This window comes from Rhinopithecus bieti, unplaced genomic scaffold (genome assembly GCF_001698545.2).
Source record: "Rhinopithecus bieti isolate Rb0 unplaced genomic scaffold, ASM169854v2 scaffold_30732, whole genome shotgun sequence".
Lineage (NCBI taxonomy): Eukaryota > Metazoa > Chordata > Mammalia > Primates > Cercopithecidae > Rhinopithecus > Rhinopithecus bieti.
This window is the reverse complement of record NW_016814045.1, coordinates 2,050,376-2,068,421: the sequence shown is the minus strand read 5'-3', so window position 1 is coordinate 2,068,421 and position 18,046 is coordinate 2,050,376. Positions and strand designations below refer to the sequence as shown.

Genomic DNA, 18,046 nt, shown 5'->3' with positions numbered 1-18,046 from the left:
AATTTGGTACACTGGGTGCCATTTTCCCCTCCTATTTTTGTCCTTTAATTGTTCCATATTTTATCCCGATTGATGTATGGCATTTCCTGGTTTCCCTTGCTAGTTAATGGTTCTAATTACTCTATTCTCAGCATCTTATGCCTTTTTCTTTCTTCTTGACTTAATTTCATCCCACCCTTTTTGGTATTAATTCCTTGGCTCTTGACTCTTCACTGTTAGGCCAGCTTTTCGTGTGCGGTTTTTTTTTTTTTTTCTTAAAACTTTATAAATTTAAACTCCGGAAAAGAAAATGTCATCATTTGATTAAAACAGACTGGATAAAAATAGACACAAACGTCCTCAATTTCTTACTGCACATTGGTTAGACCTCTCTACATATCCAGGAAACAAAAAGGATAGCTGATCATTGATTTATACCAATCAGGTAATAAAAAGCTTTTTAGTATAAAAGCTTCTGTTCCCCTGACGGTCCCGGGAAAATGAAACTCAGATGCCTTCTATCACTGCTGTGTATGCCTGATTAACACCAGGACAGGAGATGCTCATGCAAAACATAACTTACCCCAGGCTTTTTAAACTTTCCTGGTAACTGTACTGTTTCATTTGCTGCTTTTTTGGGATCTGGGTCCAGGAAAAAAATTTCAAGTAAAAATGTCCTGGATATTAAGGCTGGCCTGCAGATTTCAGCACACATTGCGACCAGCCAATCACATGCCAAAGTGAAATTTCTTGCCCAATGGAAAAGCACTGAATGAATATACATGAACCTATTCAAGTACATTTAATAAATTGTAAATTAATTAACATAAAAGTAACATACAGAGTAACAAGTATTTTCTTCATGGGAAAAAGAGTGTTAACTCACAATTCTCTCGGGATTCAGGAAGTCTACAAATCTTGTTACTAAAAGAAAGTTTAAACACACTACTCTAAATTTAGCTAATGTCCCAGAAGTCTATGTTTGTAAAATTTGGTGCATAAGGCAGCCTTAAAACCAGTTTCAAAGATGCATCTAATTCAAAGGCACACTGAACTTCCTTGAAAGATGTCATCTTGTTTATCATGGCCTGAAGAACAGAATGTATTTGACACACTGCCACTGACCTTTCCCTGTGGAATATAAGCAAGTCTAATCTAAACTTCATTAATGTGACTTTAAAATGCTCATGGTGTAATATAAGTAAGCAAACTGAGAGAACTGCATCATGACTGCAAAGGCAAAAGCAAGGTAATATGCCCTTCTTTTATAAAGACAGAGTCCCTAGGGGAGAGCCGAACATGTTTGCACAAATCTCCACACAAATGACCTAACTCAACTGAAAACCCATCCTAAGGGAAGGGCCTTCCCTAACAACTGCAAAGAAAGTCATGATGAAAGAGATGTAAAGGTTGGAGGCAAAGCTTCTCCTTTCTTCGCATCCATAGCTTTGGTTTTAGAAACAAACGAAAAAAAAAAAAGCCTTTGAAAGATGACGTATATTATGTATCTAATAATTTTTCTCTCTTTCCAAGAAGGGAGGATAATATTTTCTTTAGCAAAACTCTTCTTACCAACATGTAGCTTAGTGCTGTTATATTTTCTGATACAGTGTGGTATTTACTTATTAATGCCAGAAGGCTGATGACATAAAAAGCGAAATTAGCAGAACATGCAATGCGTTATCTTCTTTTTTATGGTAATGTTAAATGTGTTAATACAGTTGATGGATATTTGCTCTCTGAATGCAGAGAATCTTATTATGAGACATCAATTTAATAAATGACTTGTTTGATAAGAGAAGGGCTCAGGCAAAATTCTGGGTGTCTATTCTTAATAATAAAATATGAATTTTCTATAAAAGAATTTTCAATGGAGGACACAAAAAAGTCTGGTTTTAGGTGACCTTAAGAGAAACATGTATGTTTTAGAAGTTTGCTTCGGGTTAGGTTTCTGTTGTATGAGGCTATGTAGCTAAGCAAGGCATTTCAGAGCACAAAAGATTCTGTGTGGGTTTTGTACACAGACCTAATTTACCATATAATAGTTCTTTTCTCTACTTGGTGCCTTGTAGCGATTGCTTTCTTTTCTTAGTACATCCTCATTTACAGAGAAACAGCCAACAGACTTTTAGATTTATGCCATTATTTGCTTCTTCACCTTGAACTCCAACTAAATTCTGCTACACTTTTGTAATATGAGTGCCAAACGATGGCCTTATGCCAGACACAAACACTTCCCAGTTTCTCTCAGCCAATTCTCTTGATTTCAGGGAATCACAGATTCCTACTAAAGGGCTTAAATGTGGTGCTTACACGGCCCCCTAACCATTCCTTTGCCTAAGTGCTTTCTAACTCAGAAGTGCAATTTGGGAACAGAGGCAATTACCACATCAAGAAACCGAAAACCTCCCCTTACATAGGGGAACAGTGAAGCTAGGGATCGGGGATTCTGGGTATTTGGAAAATATCTTCCACAACTGGTACAACTCAGATGTAACCCTAATCAGCATTCATTAGTTCAACAAATATGTACTGTTGCCTACGAAGTGCTGGGCAGTGCAAGTCACTGTTTTGGGCATACTCTTCTCATTGGACCTGGCATAGGTGTGCAGTGGCTAGTACAACAATCACCATAGCTCCATTTAGTTGAGCTTCTATTGTGTGACAGGTACCACCATGTTCCATTGACTATAAGATTCAGAATTTTTAAAATACTTCCCCAAGTCTGGGATCAGAATGAACCTTATAATTGGTGTTGTATTACAGGGCCTTTGTGATGTACCTATGCACATGGTTGTTGCATCAATCTAGAATGCCTGTGCCTATCTCTTTCCAAATATATAAAATAAAAATTACAAATGCTAAGAAATCAAGGCATAGTTTAATTGACAACCTCTTTCCCCCTTAAGGATGCACAATGAGGGCATTTCTCATAATTGATGACATACTGGATTTGAAGAAGAGTTGCATGCATCTACCATTTCAATGAACGCTTGAGGCATCTTTACAAAGTAGGAATTCTCCCCATTTTTCTGATGAGGAAACTAAGGTACAGAGATTTTAAATAGCAAGCCCATTGTTACATGGACTTTATGTATACAGGCCAGACTTCAAACACAGCCCTCTCTGACACCAAAGTCCATATACGTGCTTTCTATGACATCAAGCTGCTTCTTGTCTAATTACCAACGCAAAGCAAGAACCTGAAGTTGTGTTCCAGGTGAAACACAGAATGAAATAACAGTAATTTGCAGTCCATTAGAATTTGTGCTCAGAATCCTCAATCAGGAAACCCCAAGCACAAATAAATGAACCAAGAAAAGACTTCAGAAATGGAGAATTTAAAAGCACGCTGTGGAAACTGAAGGACCTGTTGGCTTGGCCACCACCCAAAGGAATCCAGTCAATAAGTAGGGTGTGCGAAGAAGTCAACACTGATGTTCTGGCATCTTATTACTGCTTCTGGACGGATGACTGCTAGAGAGATCATCGTTACAGACAGAAAGTCCAGGGCAAGGCTTGAATGGTGATTCAGGGATAGTAGGTGGAGAACTCTCCATATTCATTTACTCAATGTATACTCTGTGGAGGCATGAAGTCCTGGATTGGCAGATCCACTATCGTTTCCTTGGCGCCCTTGAGGTGCGCAGGGTTGTGGCACCTATCACTCCTCTCTGGTTCTGTATTACGATGTTCTACAAATTCAGGATCAAAATCTGCTTCCTGGCTCTCATCGCCAGCATCTGCCCACGAGGGGAAATGGGCAAACGAGGGAAAGCCCCGCGTTGGCCAACCGTCCTGATTTCTCATGGGAATCTCGGAGAGGAAAGCAAAGGCATCTCCCCACAGCTGCTGACCCTCCTGAAGCACTTCAAGTCCCCCAGATTGCACAAATATGTTTTTAAAGAGGTCACATCCTCTTCTGAAGCAGAGGGATTCATTTTTTCTGAATGTCAAACACGAGGTACAAATATTGCCACATGGCCACTAGGTGATGGAGGCCTAGCTAATGAGTGATGTAATTTTCTTTCCATAAATTGACAGGCCCTCTGAAATCAGATGCGCAGTTATGAAATGGCAGTCCCCCTGCCAAAGACTCACCAGTGTGTAAGCACTGACAGGACTTTATTATCAGGTTAAGTGCACATTAGCATGTCTATTAGATAAGAAGTCTGCTACTAACACTGGCATAGATAATATAACTGGGTCTCCTGACTTACTTGTGGGCATCTCTCTTTTTCTCAGTTTGACCATCTGGGCCCTGGGAGTTGGATGGAAATGTTATTTGCTGGACTGTTCAGATTTAATCATTAGCATTTTGCCCTTTAGATGTGGGAGGTAAGTACACAACTTGGAATTCATACAGGAGGATGAGGTTTCCCATCGCTCCAGATAGTCAAAGAGCAGTGAGTTGGAATGAGAGGGCTGACATTTTCCTAGTCTGCGCCCCACAAAAGATGCCAGGCAAGTGTACCATTCTCATCATTTTCTGTCATTTTCTTTATGTTTTCTCCAAACCTGCTCTGTTCAGTGAGATGAGAATACACAAAATAGCAGCAGAGAACGCAAGATTCATCAGCGTGAGTCTCAACATATCAATTTTCAAGTGTAGCAACTTTAAACACATGGTAGGCTTTTAGTTTCCATAGAAAATAATCTCTCATTGTTTTCAAAAGAAACTGAAAGCACCCCAAATTACCACACTTTTAACATCCTGACATGTTGATGGCCCGTGTTCTTTCCAGATCAAAGTCAGAGTGGCAGAAGACAGAGTGTTGAGCAGCTAACTTCAAACATAGTATTTCATATTTGGCAGGAATTACTGTAGTGAAAAAAGACAAGGTGACTTTCTAATATATATATATGTATTTTAGTTTGGCAGAGATCTGAAGAGCTAAGAACTAATTTAGGATGACATAAATGCTCTTATCTTTCTCTCTCCTGCCTTCCCTTCCCAACCCCATGAAGTGTCTTTGGCAGAAGCTCAGTGTATGTTGTGTATTGTTTTAGCTCAGGGGTGACAGTCTGAGTCCCATGTCACGCCGAACACTTGTGTTGACTCTCGCCTTAGAATTTCTAAGATTATCTGGAGTTAAACAACAGAGTCACACAGGAGAGGCATCTTTCCTCCTTGATGTGGGGTAGCCCCACAAGAACTTTGATGCCTTTTAAGGAAACTAGATCTATTCCAATGTTAAGCTAGGACAAGAAAGCAATGATGTCATTCCATGACACAGCACTATTACAATCTGTTGGAAAATCTCAACAGTGAAGGCATCAGAAACTGAGTAACTTCTAAAAACAGGTGATAATTTTCCAGAGGAACCTGGGATAATCAAAGATTGAGGACAAATGAGTACTAGGCAAAATGGCCAGGCAATTCCACTCTATCTATGGATTAGAGCACTGTTTCAAGCAGTGTAGTTAAAAGCTATGCTTTCAGGATGAAGTGTCCTAAAATTCCTAAAATTTTCCTTGGAAAATTTATCCTGTAGAAAGTATTTAAAGAGAAAAGTGACTTGCTTTTCTACTTTTGGTTTGGGCCAGAAGGTCAGATGCAATTACTCATTATGAAATGGAGTTGCAGTATCAGAAAATGTCAGTCACCTGCTTCATTGACAGTGGACATATGGTTGGACTCTTAAAGATAGTTGGAAAGCAATTTTTTGTAATAGAGATGTGACAACCTGAAAGGTATTCTTAGGCAATAAGCTGTAACGTAATCAAACAAGGGTTGACAAACTATGGTCTGTGGACCAAATCCAGGCTGCCACCTGTTTTTGTATGGCACATAACCCAAACAATGGGTTTACATTCTAAATGGCTGAAATTTTTTTAAAAGAAAATAATATTTCATAACACATAAAAGTACTTAAAAGTCAAAAACCAGGGGGCATAATTAAAGTTTTATGGCTGCACAGCCACGCCTGTTTGTTTACACACTGTCTATGGCTGTTTTTAACACACAACAGCAGAGTTAAACAGTTGTCACTAAGTAGAACACGAACCAAAAATATTTAGTCTCCAACTTTTTGCAGAAAACGTTTGCTGACCTCTATAACATAAGACAACTGGAAAGCAGAAATATGAGGACCAATTATAATACTGAGGAGATTCAATATTCTATATTCTATAATAGCTTCTATCCACTGTGTTAGAAGATGATTCAGGAAGGAGGAACCAATTACTTTACCTTGCTAAAGAGGGCAGAACTAGATAAGGTGAGTTAATGCTACTAACAGGACCATTTATTTCAGTTTCATACAGTATGTGAGAAACTAGTTAACTGCACTCTTGAGGAGAAAGGAGTGAAGAGAAAGACCTTCGATGAGACATCAAGAGACCAAGGGCCTAGTGCTTGGCCGGCAACTACCTACCTAGCCAGGAGACTTTAGACTCTCTGGGCCTCAGTGTCAGTGCTTGTCAAATGATCATAATATGCAGATTTTGTGGGAATATGATTCAAATTGAATAGTTATATAAAAGTGCTTCAAATGGGCTGGGTGCAGTGGCTCATGGCTGTAATTCTAGCACTTTGGGAGGCTGAGGTGGGTAGATCACTTGAGACCAGGAGTTTGAGACCAGCCTGGCCAACATGGCAAAACCCCGTCTCTACTAAAAATACAAAAATTAGCTGGGCGTGGTGGTACAGGTCTGTAATCTCAGCTACTTGGGAGGCTGAGGCATGAGAATTCCCTGAACCCGGGAGGCAGAGGTTGTGGTGAGCCGAGATCATGCCACTGCACTCCAGCCTGGGCACCTGGGCAACAGAGTGAGGCTCTGTCTCAAAAACAAACAAACAAAAAAAGTGCTTCAAATGGAAATGCTTCTAGTTCTAAACAGGTAGAAGGTTCTAACTAGTGATTGTTATGCATACTATCAAGATAACATAACACATCTAGTATAAAATAGGTGAGGTTGGTTATAAAATACTTTGGTTACATGATTCAGAAACTTAGGGACTTCTGATGGTGCAGGCAATGAAAGTACTTGAGCTGCCTAAAGAAGAAAGACACCTTCCTGAGAGGAAAGTCTCTTGCATTTCACAGAAAAATTCTCCTAAACCAGTATTCCCTAGGAATTGTTTGTGCCAGGGTCTGAGTGACGCACAAAGTGGTCCCCTGCTGGTTTATGCAGCTTTTCAGAGTAATTTATTCCAGGATGTTTGTACACTGAGAGAATTTGGCACAGAGAGGGTCTGATGGAGGAGCATATCGTAAAAGTTCTCTGACCCCAGCTGTGTGGGTAGGAACTGGGCATCTTTGCTGAATTGGTAAAGGCCTGGGTCTTATAGTTTGCACAAGGACTGGCATTCTGCTTTTACACTCACCCACAGGCCTGGATCGATGGAAGAACTTCTCAGGGGGTTGAGCTATTCCAAATTGCTCATTTCTGGAAAATCTTCTTTCTTCGGGTTTGAACATGCAAAGATGATAATTTCACTTATTTGTCACAGTGCCTGGCAGGCCTGAACCCACTGCCTGTCTATAAAGGTCCTGAGGCTGATGCATCAATTTCAGGACCTGTCATGTTCTAGTGGAATGCAGAGTCATGTGTGAACCAGAATGGATTCAGCCCTTAAAAGCGCCGGTCTCCTTAACAGGAGGGCCTCGGTTTTTATGTTGTCTTTCTGCCCTTCCCTGATGGCTTGTTTTCCAGCTGGGCACAATCACTGGTTCTTCCAAAAGGCACTTTTCTCTGTGTTTGCAATGCACTGTTTATGCCCCTGCAGCTTGGTAAGTAATAATATACTGCTTTTCATCTTCAAAGTGATTTATACACATTAATTAATCCTCACCATACTTCTGAGTTTCTGCACGTAAATAATCATCCTGCTCCTATGATGTACTTAGGAAACCAAGACCCAGAAGGCAAACAAGTTTGCCAAGGCTAAGGAGAAAGGAGTCACTGGGGCCAAGATCAGCACTTCAGATCCTGACCCCTTACCATGCTTGCAGACCTGCAGTCACCTCTGGAGAGTGGCTGAGAGTAGCCCTATAGCCGCACGCTCACTGCCATCACTGCAAGGTAAATTGGCCTATTATATCACTCATTTTGTGTCATAAACTATTTTCTGATACGCCAGGGTCAAAGCATAATCTTACCTAAAGAATACATAATAGGAAATGATGGATTATGAACTAATAAATGATGCTAAGATGCTCAGGTCCAGCTTCCAGCAGCCTGCAGACTGAAAATAAACATATTTCCTAATCTATCATTTACAAATTACATACCTGATTAAAACATTAAACTCTTATTGTACGGTTTCCCATGTATATGATTGCCCTTACAGAAAGCTATTCTATTTTAACTATCAAGCCCCATAAATCAGGCAGTAGCTATCTACCTCTCTCCTGCAAGCAGAGTAGAAGGCGCACTGGGGACGCTATTGGCAGAGGCAGGGAGTACCTCAATTTCTGTATCTGGGATCCTGGTGGTGCTCAGTGGCCCCGCAGAACATTAAGCCTGAGAAGTGAGCGCATGAACGCTTTCTGAAGTTTCTGACACAAAGCCAAATCATGAAAAGACCCCGAAGGCACATTCAATTTGCTTCCACGGAGCCCCCTGAACAGCCACCTGCGGAAGCACACAAAGCTACCTTTAGCAACACACAAGGGTCTACTCAAGTTATTCAGCGGGGCAACAGATATCTTTCCGCCTTTCTCAGGTCAATCCATTACTTCATCCTTCATCAAGAGGAAAGTGAGAAGAAGACATGACTTGAAATTAGGGTTGGGTGGGTCTCAGGCCTCTGTTCCGGTATAGAGCTGTGGTTTAGAGTGCAAGCTAGACTTTTGCAAAGCCCCATATGAACGTGGCACCTTTCCCTGGAGGGTCAGTTTTCTCACTTTGGGAGGGCATTCCTGAGAAATGCAACTGGTAAGGAATATAAATGCTTATTTTTCCATATTAAGACAATCATAGCTATAGTGTGGAAGAAGGTGAAAAATTTATGTTAATTGTTGGTTCGTATTGGTCTGCCTTAGGCAGGGCCCCAGATCTGTGGGGGTACACCGTCATGCCCCTTTGCCATCAGGCAAGCTTAGGAGAATGGGGCCAGTTCCTTCTTTGGCAGATACCATGCTTGCTGCCTGGGGATGAAGGAAAGTGTGGGAGCCCCCAGTGCTGAGCGAGAAGGGAGGGTTTATGCTGAGGGAAGGGGCAAGGCCAACACAGTCAGGGTTGCCTTTTCTTTTCTCTTAAATGGGAGGAGTTTCAGCATACGTGTTGGGAACTGTTTTGGAGTCAGCTTCATTGAGCTGGTGTTTTATGGGTTTGCTTTGCAACATGGCACAGCCAAACTGGGCAGGTCTCTCATAGCTGCCCTGAAACCAAGCCAGAACCATCAAGTGTTTCAAATAAACTTTAACAAACATCACCATGGCCTCTTCCTAAGCCAGGAGATCTGCCTTTGGCAGGCTCAATTGACAGAGCAGCAGCATTGGGGCTCTTTGTTGGGGCCAGGAACTGTGAGCAGGCTTTGTGTGCAGCCCGAGAAGCTCTTATGCACGTGGCACCCTGCCTCTGGGCGCTCAGCATCTGCCACTTTCCGTGATGACGCGGCTACACCCTATGGCTGTAAACCAACACCTTTGGCGTGCAGAGAAAGATACTCCAGCAACTTCACCTATGTGTCATGCACTGAGTCACCAGAAGCCCACTTGACAGGAGAGGTGACCCTGATTCAGATTCAGCTGCCCATGGTGAGGAGAGAGTTGAGGCTGAGAAGACAGACTGTGGAAGGGATATGGGCAAGGCCAAGTGTGTCTGGGTAATTCAATTCTGTATAAAGACCTGGATGGATGCTGCAGCCTGTCAGTCCTGTTTCTGTTCCACAGCTCTGAAAATAAGCTAGCTACTTTGGCTTTCTCTCGAATCAAGATGTTCTCAGGCATGCCAACCACTATTCTTCAATTCGGTTTTTGGCTGAAGTTAACCAATGTTGCATACATTTCAAAGCACAGACCTGGGTTAAAATCCAAGGATGGAGAAAACTAGACGGCCACTCCGAGAGTGAGGGATAGGTTTGCGGGAATGACAAGTCTCCGCTCATCTCCAAGAAAGGATATAGCAAGGATGCTTAATTTCCCTTCTGATGAATGTCATTTAGAAACATGAAGGAGAAACTCATCAGATTTAAGTAGATTTCAGGAGGGAAAAAATCACCTCCATCCATCACTCATTATCACATCTTTCAGGAGCCAAGAAGCAAACTGTACAGACATCAGAGGGCCTCTAGATTCACAAGTCCATGGCCTCTCCCCCACGTTGTCACCCCCAGCGTTGCTGAATAAGGCCGCCCTGACTTACCTATGAAATACGCCAGCAAAATAGCCAAGAGGAGGGCCGCGGCGATGGCAGAGAGGGCGGCACATTTCCAGCTGCAGTATTTGGAGGGCTTCTTCAGCTTGAAAGCCTTCCTAGAGAAAGTATTCCTGGGCAGCAGGCGGGGCGGGGGCGTGTAAACCGTTCCTGAGGTCAAAGGGTATCCTGGGGAAGAGCTGCTAAACAATGGAGTGCTCCCCGAGGAGGTCTTGAAGAGGAAGTGCCTGCCAGGAAAAGGGAAAGAGTCAGAGTGGCCGTGGGTAGCCAAGGAGCAACCTTTAGCTGTTTTTCTTCTACCCTGCTCTATCTAGTCCTAGCATAATCCTAGTTAACTAAGCTTACGGTGGAGTGAAGAAGGGGCAAACATTACATTCAATGATGACATAAATTAATTCCACAAATGTGCATAATTTGCTCCTTTCACATATGCATCTAGTTGTTATCTTCCGCAACAACCTGCAAAACATTCAAAACAAATATGGAAACTGAATGACTGTCACCTCCTCAGAGATGATGAGGTTGAGGATGCTAAGCGTTTTCACATATTAGATACCCACTATTTAAAAAAAAAGTTTTTTTTGGGTTCATGGGTACCTGTGCAGGTTTGTTATATAGGTATACTTGTGTCACTGGCATTTGATGTACAGATTATTTTGTCACCCAGGTAAAGAAAATGTGGCATATATACACCATGGAATATTATGCAGCCATGAAAATAGTGAGATCATGTCCTTTGCAGGAACATGGATAGAGCTAGATACCTACTGTTGAAAGGTACTTGAAATGTATTGTCACAACTATTGACAAACTAAATGTTTTAATATCTCCATTTTATTTTATTATTTTTTAAAATTTTTAATTTTTTCTTTCTGTAATCCAGATATATTCTTTTTTAAAATTTCAATAGTTTTGGGGGTATAGGTGTTTTCTGATTACATGGACAAGTTCTTTAGCGGTGATTTCTGAGATTTTGGTGCACCTGTCATCAGAGCAGTGTCCACTATACCTGATATGTAGCCTTTTATCCCTCGCCCCCTCCACCATTCCTTCCAAGTCCCCAAAGTTTATTATATTATTCTTATGCCTTTGCATCCTCATAGCTTAGCTCCCACTTATAAGTGAGAACATACGATGTTTGGTATTCCGTTCCTGAGTTACTTCACTTAGAACAATGGCCTCCAGTTCCATCCAAGTTGCTGCAAAAGCCATTATTTCATTCCATTTTTATGGCAGAATATCTCCATTTTAGATAGGAGATATTAGGCTTGAAGAAACCAAGCAACTGTCTGAGGACTGAGACCCAGAGCTCTGTCTTTCGATAAAACCTGTGTGCTTACATGTTACCCTACACTGTCTCTGACCCTTGTTGTTCTATTTTCACCTCCCCTGAAATCCTGATTCCTGTTCTGAGATGCCTTCTCCAGGTCATGTGATCATGATTAGTTCTTTGGAATCGTCTTTGCCTATCGATTGAATAGGTGTCTGTGTTAGCCAGAGCTGTGGTGTGACGACCACACCACAGAACCCTATGGTAGAACAGGCAGTGTAGAAGAGGATATAGCTCCTCCTAAGGGTCAGGAGTCTGTCACTCCACGGGCACTTTAAGGAAGGACCATTAATTCTCTGACGATTCTTTCTTATACATGCCACTTCGAAGACTTCAAATGTGACTTGCTAGACCTTGTTTAAAACGATGACTTGTCTTCCAGGAAATATGTAGCGGGGTTTCAGGCAGGAGTTAAGTAAATGCTAGAGTCTGAGCAGCTGGAGGCCACGGTCTATGTCTTATTTTGTACCTTGTTTGTCCTATGTTCCCAATACCCACATCGAGCCCAACATGCAGAGCGGGATTTTAGTGAATGAATGAGTGAATGAATGAATGAGTCCTCTCATTACCTTGTAGTTTTACTCAGCTGCAATTCTAAGGTTTCAAAATGTTACTACAGTTATTTCCTTTCTCTTCACCTCTTCGGTAGGGGCTACTTAGTTTATTGGCCACTTACAATGTGTCAGTTATGATGCTACATGTTTCACTCGCAACTAAACCTCACATTAACCCCAGGAGGTGGGTACTATTATTACCTCAATTTTACAGATGAGAAAACTGATGCTCGGAGTTGGTAAGCAGGGTCATTAGGGCTCAAGTTCTAGTCTGCCTGACTTAAAAAATTTTTTTAATTTACATCCAGTTAGACCCTTTGGAAGCTCTAATCAGACCTACTACATCACACTGCCTTGCCTCTGGGGGCTAGCAGGCTTTCCCAGTGGGCTTCTAAGGCAAGATTGCTGTCATTAAAATATTTGTATCTTGGCTGCTTCCAGATAAAACCTTGAAAGTATTTTAATCCTTCACAGAGACCAAACAAACCCAATATGACTGACAATCATGTCAGAAAATGAGTATTTGATTAGTGAATTATTTAACATAGCTAACGTTAAAATAAAGCTTAGAAGTTTGATTCCGTATCTAAGACTTTGGACTCCTTGTCCAATGGCTCTCTTTTAACGCTCCATTTTAAAATGGTGTTTTGGAAGAGGAGGCAGCATGGTGTTCATGACAGCACTGTATCACAAGATAGACCTTGGTAGTCCTGGTCGTGCCATTTCCGACAAGTACCTGACACTGCTTTTGAGAACCTCCATCTCCTCATTTGTAAAACAGAGGTAATAAGAGTACAAGTACCTCATAACTGCTTACTGTGAGGATTGCAACACTGTGTAGGAAAAGCATCACTAATCCTATAATATCATGCAGGATTACGTAGCAAAAGCACTTAACCAAGGTGTGTCTGAGCCTGAAATGTAGATTTTAATTTAAAGCTCGGCAAATGTTGAACAAACACCTGGAGAGTTCTCTAAGTCACTAAATAATAGTCTGCTGCCTTATAACAACACTAGAACATATCCACAGCAGAAGGCCAGGGTGACAGAGAAACCTCGGAATTTGATTTAGGACTCCTTCAAATTTATTTCTTACACAATTCTCCCAGAGTGAGTGTTGAAAATAGGAAATCAAATGAAAACAAAGGAACGTAAAGGCATTGTAAGGAGTCACTAATGAGTGAGAACATACAAGTTCCAGTTCTCGCATCCTCAGTGATCTTGCCAATTTCTAGGGCTTCAGCCACCACTGATGGGTCTGGAGTCTCCAAAGCTCCATTTCTATCTAGCTCATGACTCCTTAGCTCCTGACCCACATCCCGTTGTGCATTGGGCAGCTTGTCTTTTACATTTCACAGCTATCTTGAACAAGTCACAACCAAACTCAGACTATATTCCTTTACACACCCAAGTCCACCCCTCCTGGACTTCCTTTACTTCCAGTTACCCAAGGAACTTCCTCCTTTTCCCTTGTCTTTCCCCATCCAATAGCTTAATGAATTCCATCAACTTCATTTCTGAAAACCTCACCCACCAACCCCATCCTTTAGCCTTCCTGCCTTTTCCTTCCCAAGTCACAATGCCAGTGTGATCTGGCTTACAAATCCATGGTTATCCTTCCATGCCTGAAAGGGGAGACCTAAGTTTCAACATGGAACCAGCCTCCCTACAACCACTACCCATTTTTGGACCCTTGTTTCTAATCAGTGTTCTCAGCTCCTATGCACTCATGCTTCAGCCATACAAAAAGACACTTTCTTTTAACAAGCCCGTTCAATTGAATCAAATGGCTTTTTCTGTTCTGTCCCACCTAACCCATCCTAGCTAACTCCTACCCAACTTCCAACCACCTACCTGGGGAATCTATTCTAACATGGCCCCCATCACTTTGTGCACTCACAAATCTATCTATCTGTCTATCTATCTATCTTCTATCTATCTATCTATCTATCTATCTATCTATCTATCTATCTTAGATTCTATTTATAAATAGAATCTTATTTCTCCCATGATACAGTTATATCCTGGTGTTATTAATCTCTCTCTATATATATTATTTTAAATGTGTCTATCCCCAACCAGAATGTGAACTCCTGGACACTTGATCTGGTATATATTCCTTACTCTTGTTATCTCTAGAGTGGAAACATTAGTGCCTGGGTATCAGTCATATTTGTGGACAGAATAAATAACTTGAAAATAGAAATGTTTTAGCAACATGAGAGCAACACGGTGAAGATTAGGAAGTTTAAATTGGCTTTAATGTTATTTTTAATACTCATTTATAAGAAACATAGAAGGCTATGATTATATCTTGCATATGGCACCGTTCCGTGAAATCCTAAAAATGTTCCCTTGACAATTTAGTCCATTTTCTACACTTTCTTCTAAAAATAAAGTCAGCTTAGGTCACATGTCATCAAACAAAGCACCCTTTTGCCCTGACAAAGGCTCCTAATAACATTGAGAATAAAATCGGGTGTCTTTCTCATGACCTACAACTCTGCATGATCTGCCCTCTGGCTGCCTCTCCCACTGAAGCTTCCACCGCTGTCATCCTCCCTTACTCCATCCATCATGTTGTCCTTTTACTGTTCCCATCATATCACATCTTCTTGCCTCAGGGTCTTTGCACTTACTGTTCCTTACTGCCTGGAAATATCTGCACAACTTGTTCCTTCAATCTCTGTTCTCATAGCACTTTCTCAGAGAGATCTTCCTGGACCCCTTCAATTTCTCTTACTATCTGCCCTGTCATAACTGCCTTATTTTTCTTCATTAAATGCATATGTATATTTGCATATTACATATTTTCTGTCCCCCTCATTAGAACTGAATTTCAATAAAGTTTAAAATAATTATTTTTTTCATGCTGTATCCTATCACCTAAAATAGAGCCTGGCTTACAGTGGGGGAACTCAACAAATCTTTGTTAAATAAATAACTTACAACCTTTTCCAAGACCGAAATAATGAATGCTAAAAGAATAGTGCTGTGAACATTTTTAATTTTAAAATAGGCTCCTCCTGCCGTGTTGATGCCTGTTTGCCAAACAGATTTACAAGTTTGCATATGTACATGCAGGCAAGAGTCTATATTTACACATGCAAGGCCAGATCCCTCCACAGGAAAAACAACCTGCATACTTTTCAGCACTGCATAAGCCCTCGCAGGATGTATCTCTCAGGCCGCTCATTGGCACTGTGGTGTCTGTGATGATCGCAGCTAAAAGAAACCCATTTAGTTATCATCTCCCTTCCTTCTAGTTTCTGGGGTTTAAAATGATTAAACAAAAAAACAACGATAAGTAGAATCCTATTTCTCCCATGATACAGTTACACCCTGGTGTCACTAATCTTTAGAAGATTAAATTCAGCAAACAAAAAGAGAAAGATTCGATAGAAGTGATCTTCAGATTGTGTCCCATAAATACCTGGAATTTGTACTGTTTTTAACACAGTACTCAAGTGATCACCTGGTCCCAGGAATTTGTACTGTTTTTAATGCAGCCCTCAGTGTTAAAAACAGTACAAAATCCTGGGGCCCTATCCAGGTATGAGGATAGGGTCTGGGAGTATATTGATTAAGAAGCTCCCCAGTGGCCGGGCACAGTGGCTCATGCCTGTAATCCCAGCACTTTGGGAGGCCGAGGCAGGCGAATCATTTGAGGTCAGGGATTCGAGACCAGCCTGGCCAACATGATGAAATCCCATCTCTGTAAAAAATACAAAAAAAAGTAGCCAGGTGTGGTGGTAGGCACCTGTAATCCCAGCTACTTGGGAGGCTGAGGCAGGGGAATTACTTGAACCCAGAAGGCGGAGATTGCAGTGAGCTGAGACCGTGTCATTGCACTCCAGACTGGACAACAAGAAGGAAATTCCATCTCAAAAAAAAAAAAAAAAAAAAAAAAGGAAGCAAAGAAGCTCCCTGGCTGATTCTAGTGTACATTCACATTTAAGAAATTCTACCTGAATCATTTTTATGCCCTTCCAAATGCATTTTACTTGCAGAGGACACACCAGATTGTTAGTAGATATATATTTTTTAATGTAAGCTTTGAATGTGGGCATCTTTAGGTGAAGTTTCATGAAGTCTGCAACTTCCTTTCAAAAGATTCAGCAAAAAGATCTCTATCTCTCAAGCTCTATAAAAATAGATAAGGCAAATGTGGCAAAATGATAGCAATTGTTGAAACCAGGTGGTTATTCTCACATGGTACTATTCCAAGTTTTCTGTATGTTTGAACATTTTCATAACAAAAAATTGAAAAAAAAAAAAATGCAAGGTTTGATTCACCCAAGGATTTCAGTCACATGCTGCTAGAAAATCAAATAAAATGAAGCAAGACCCACAAGGTAATGGTCTGGCCAGATGGTCACAGGGAGGACCAAGAGGGCTTAGGGGACTTCTCCTGATTTTTCCCTGAACCGGCTATTAAGACAGCTTCTCCCCCTCAGGGGCCTGCTCATTGTGTTCAGATGCATCATTTGTGATGCCCCAACTAAACTTCTTCCCAGCGGTCGGTCATGGAAGTAGCTCAGCTTGGGACTCCAGGCGTCAGCAAAAATGTGTAGTTTCCAAATGCACTTGACATTTTTCAAGCACAACTCAATTGCTCTCAGAATTGGCCACTTGTGCCTTGGAAAGGAAAGGCAAATGAGGGGCCCCCAAAGTGCTGTCCTTGGAGTTTGCTAACACTCCAAGAGATAGAGAAAACCAGTCCTTGATGTCTTACAAAAAATAAAAGAGGAGCTCACACACTTCTTTCCCTTCCCAGTCATGTCATGGTGGGGCTTTGGTCATAGCACCCAGCATTCTGTCAGGCACAGGTTAGGGGCTTGGGATGGAATAGTGAGGCAAACGCTCTGCGTTCTCAGCTCTGTATCCTGCATTCCTGTGACTTCTTAAGAATACAGGGATCATCACTTCACCCTAAACTATCAATCTTTTTGGTAAATGTCATCACTTTTCCTCATGTGAAAACAAACCATTTAATAAAAACTGAGAAGCACACCTAAAAGCTGAACAGCCATTCTCCCATATGCTTTACATGACGGCAAAGATATGGATTTCAGGCAGAAGCTTGGTTAACCAGGCTTCTGCTTCAGATTGGCTTAGAAAATTAAGGGCATGCATTGTCTCTGATTAAACAACCACGAAAGACTTTACAAAGAAACCTAACAAACAAAAAAACCTCATGCATAAGATCCATGCAAGAAGAGCCCCCACCAATTCAAAAGGCTGTGAATTTTTATTTTATTCTTATGATATAGAAGGAGCTTGACGAATCTAGAGTGGTAGCTTTGAGAAGTGGAGGCTGGCTAAGCTACCTGAGGCTCCAACAGAAGATTTCTTTTCTTTTTCTTGTTTTTCCCTTTTCTCTGAGTCAATCACAAGTAAACTTAGTCATTAACCTTAAATCACACCAAAGAAACAAACAAACATATACATAAAATTCCTTTACACCAAGTACCATTTTGCAGCTTGCAACCAAGGGGATCCCCCTATTTTCTGTTGTTTTGGCTTTATTCCCAGGGGAAAATCCTAGCAGGGCTGTGAAACAGAAATGTACTACACAAATAATTGTGCTGCCTCAACTCCAAAGGTTAACGCTTCTTTTCCGTTTCTCTCTTCCTCTCTCTCTCACCCCCTATCCCACGATCTCATTACAGTGTACCATGCAGCTAACCAGGACAACTAATGACTAACAGAGCAGACCAACATGTTGTTTTTTGCTCACGAAGTCTGCGGCAGCAAATGTTTTTGAAATTTAGCAAAAGTCTTAAATGATCTCAACGTAGCACTGTGTGCAAAAGAGCAACTCTGGTTATCAGGGAAACCAGGTGTCAACTGTTGT

General features: G+C 41.3%; 1 protein-coding gene across 1 annotated transcript in view; it reads right to left on the bottom strand.

The window, feature by feature from the left end:
* The window catches only part of TENM2 (teneurin transmembrane protein 2), a 1,242,216-nt gene that overhangs the window by 270,245 nt on the left and 953,925 nt on the right, over window positions 1-18,046 (bottom strand). Inside the window, 1 exon segment of the mRNA XM_017849440.1 lies at window positions 10,294-10,532. Within this exon segment, the coding sequence (XP_017704929.1) occupies window positions 10,294-10,532 (239 nt within the window).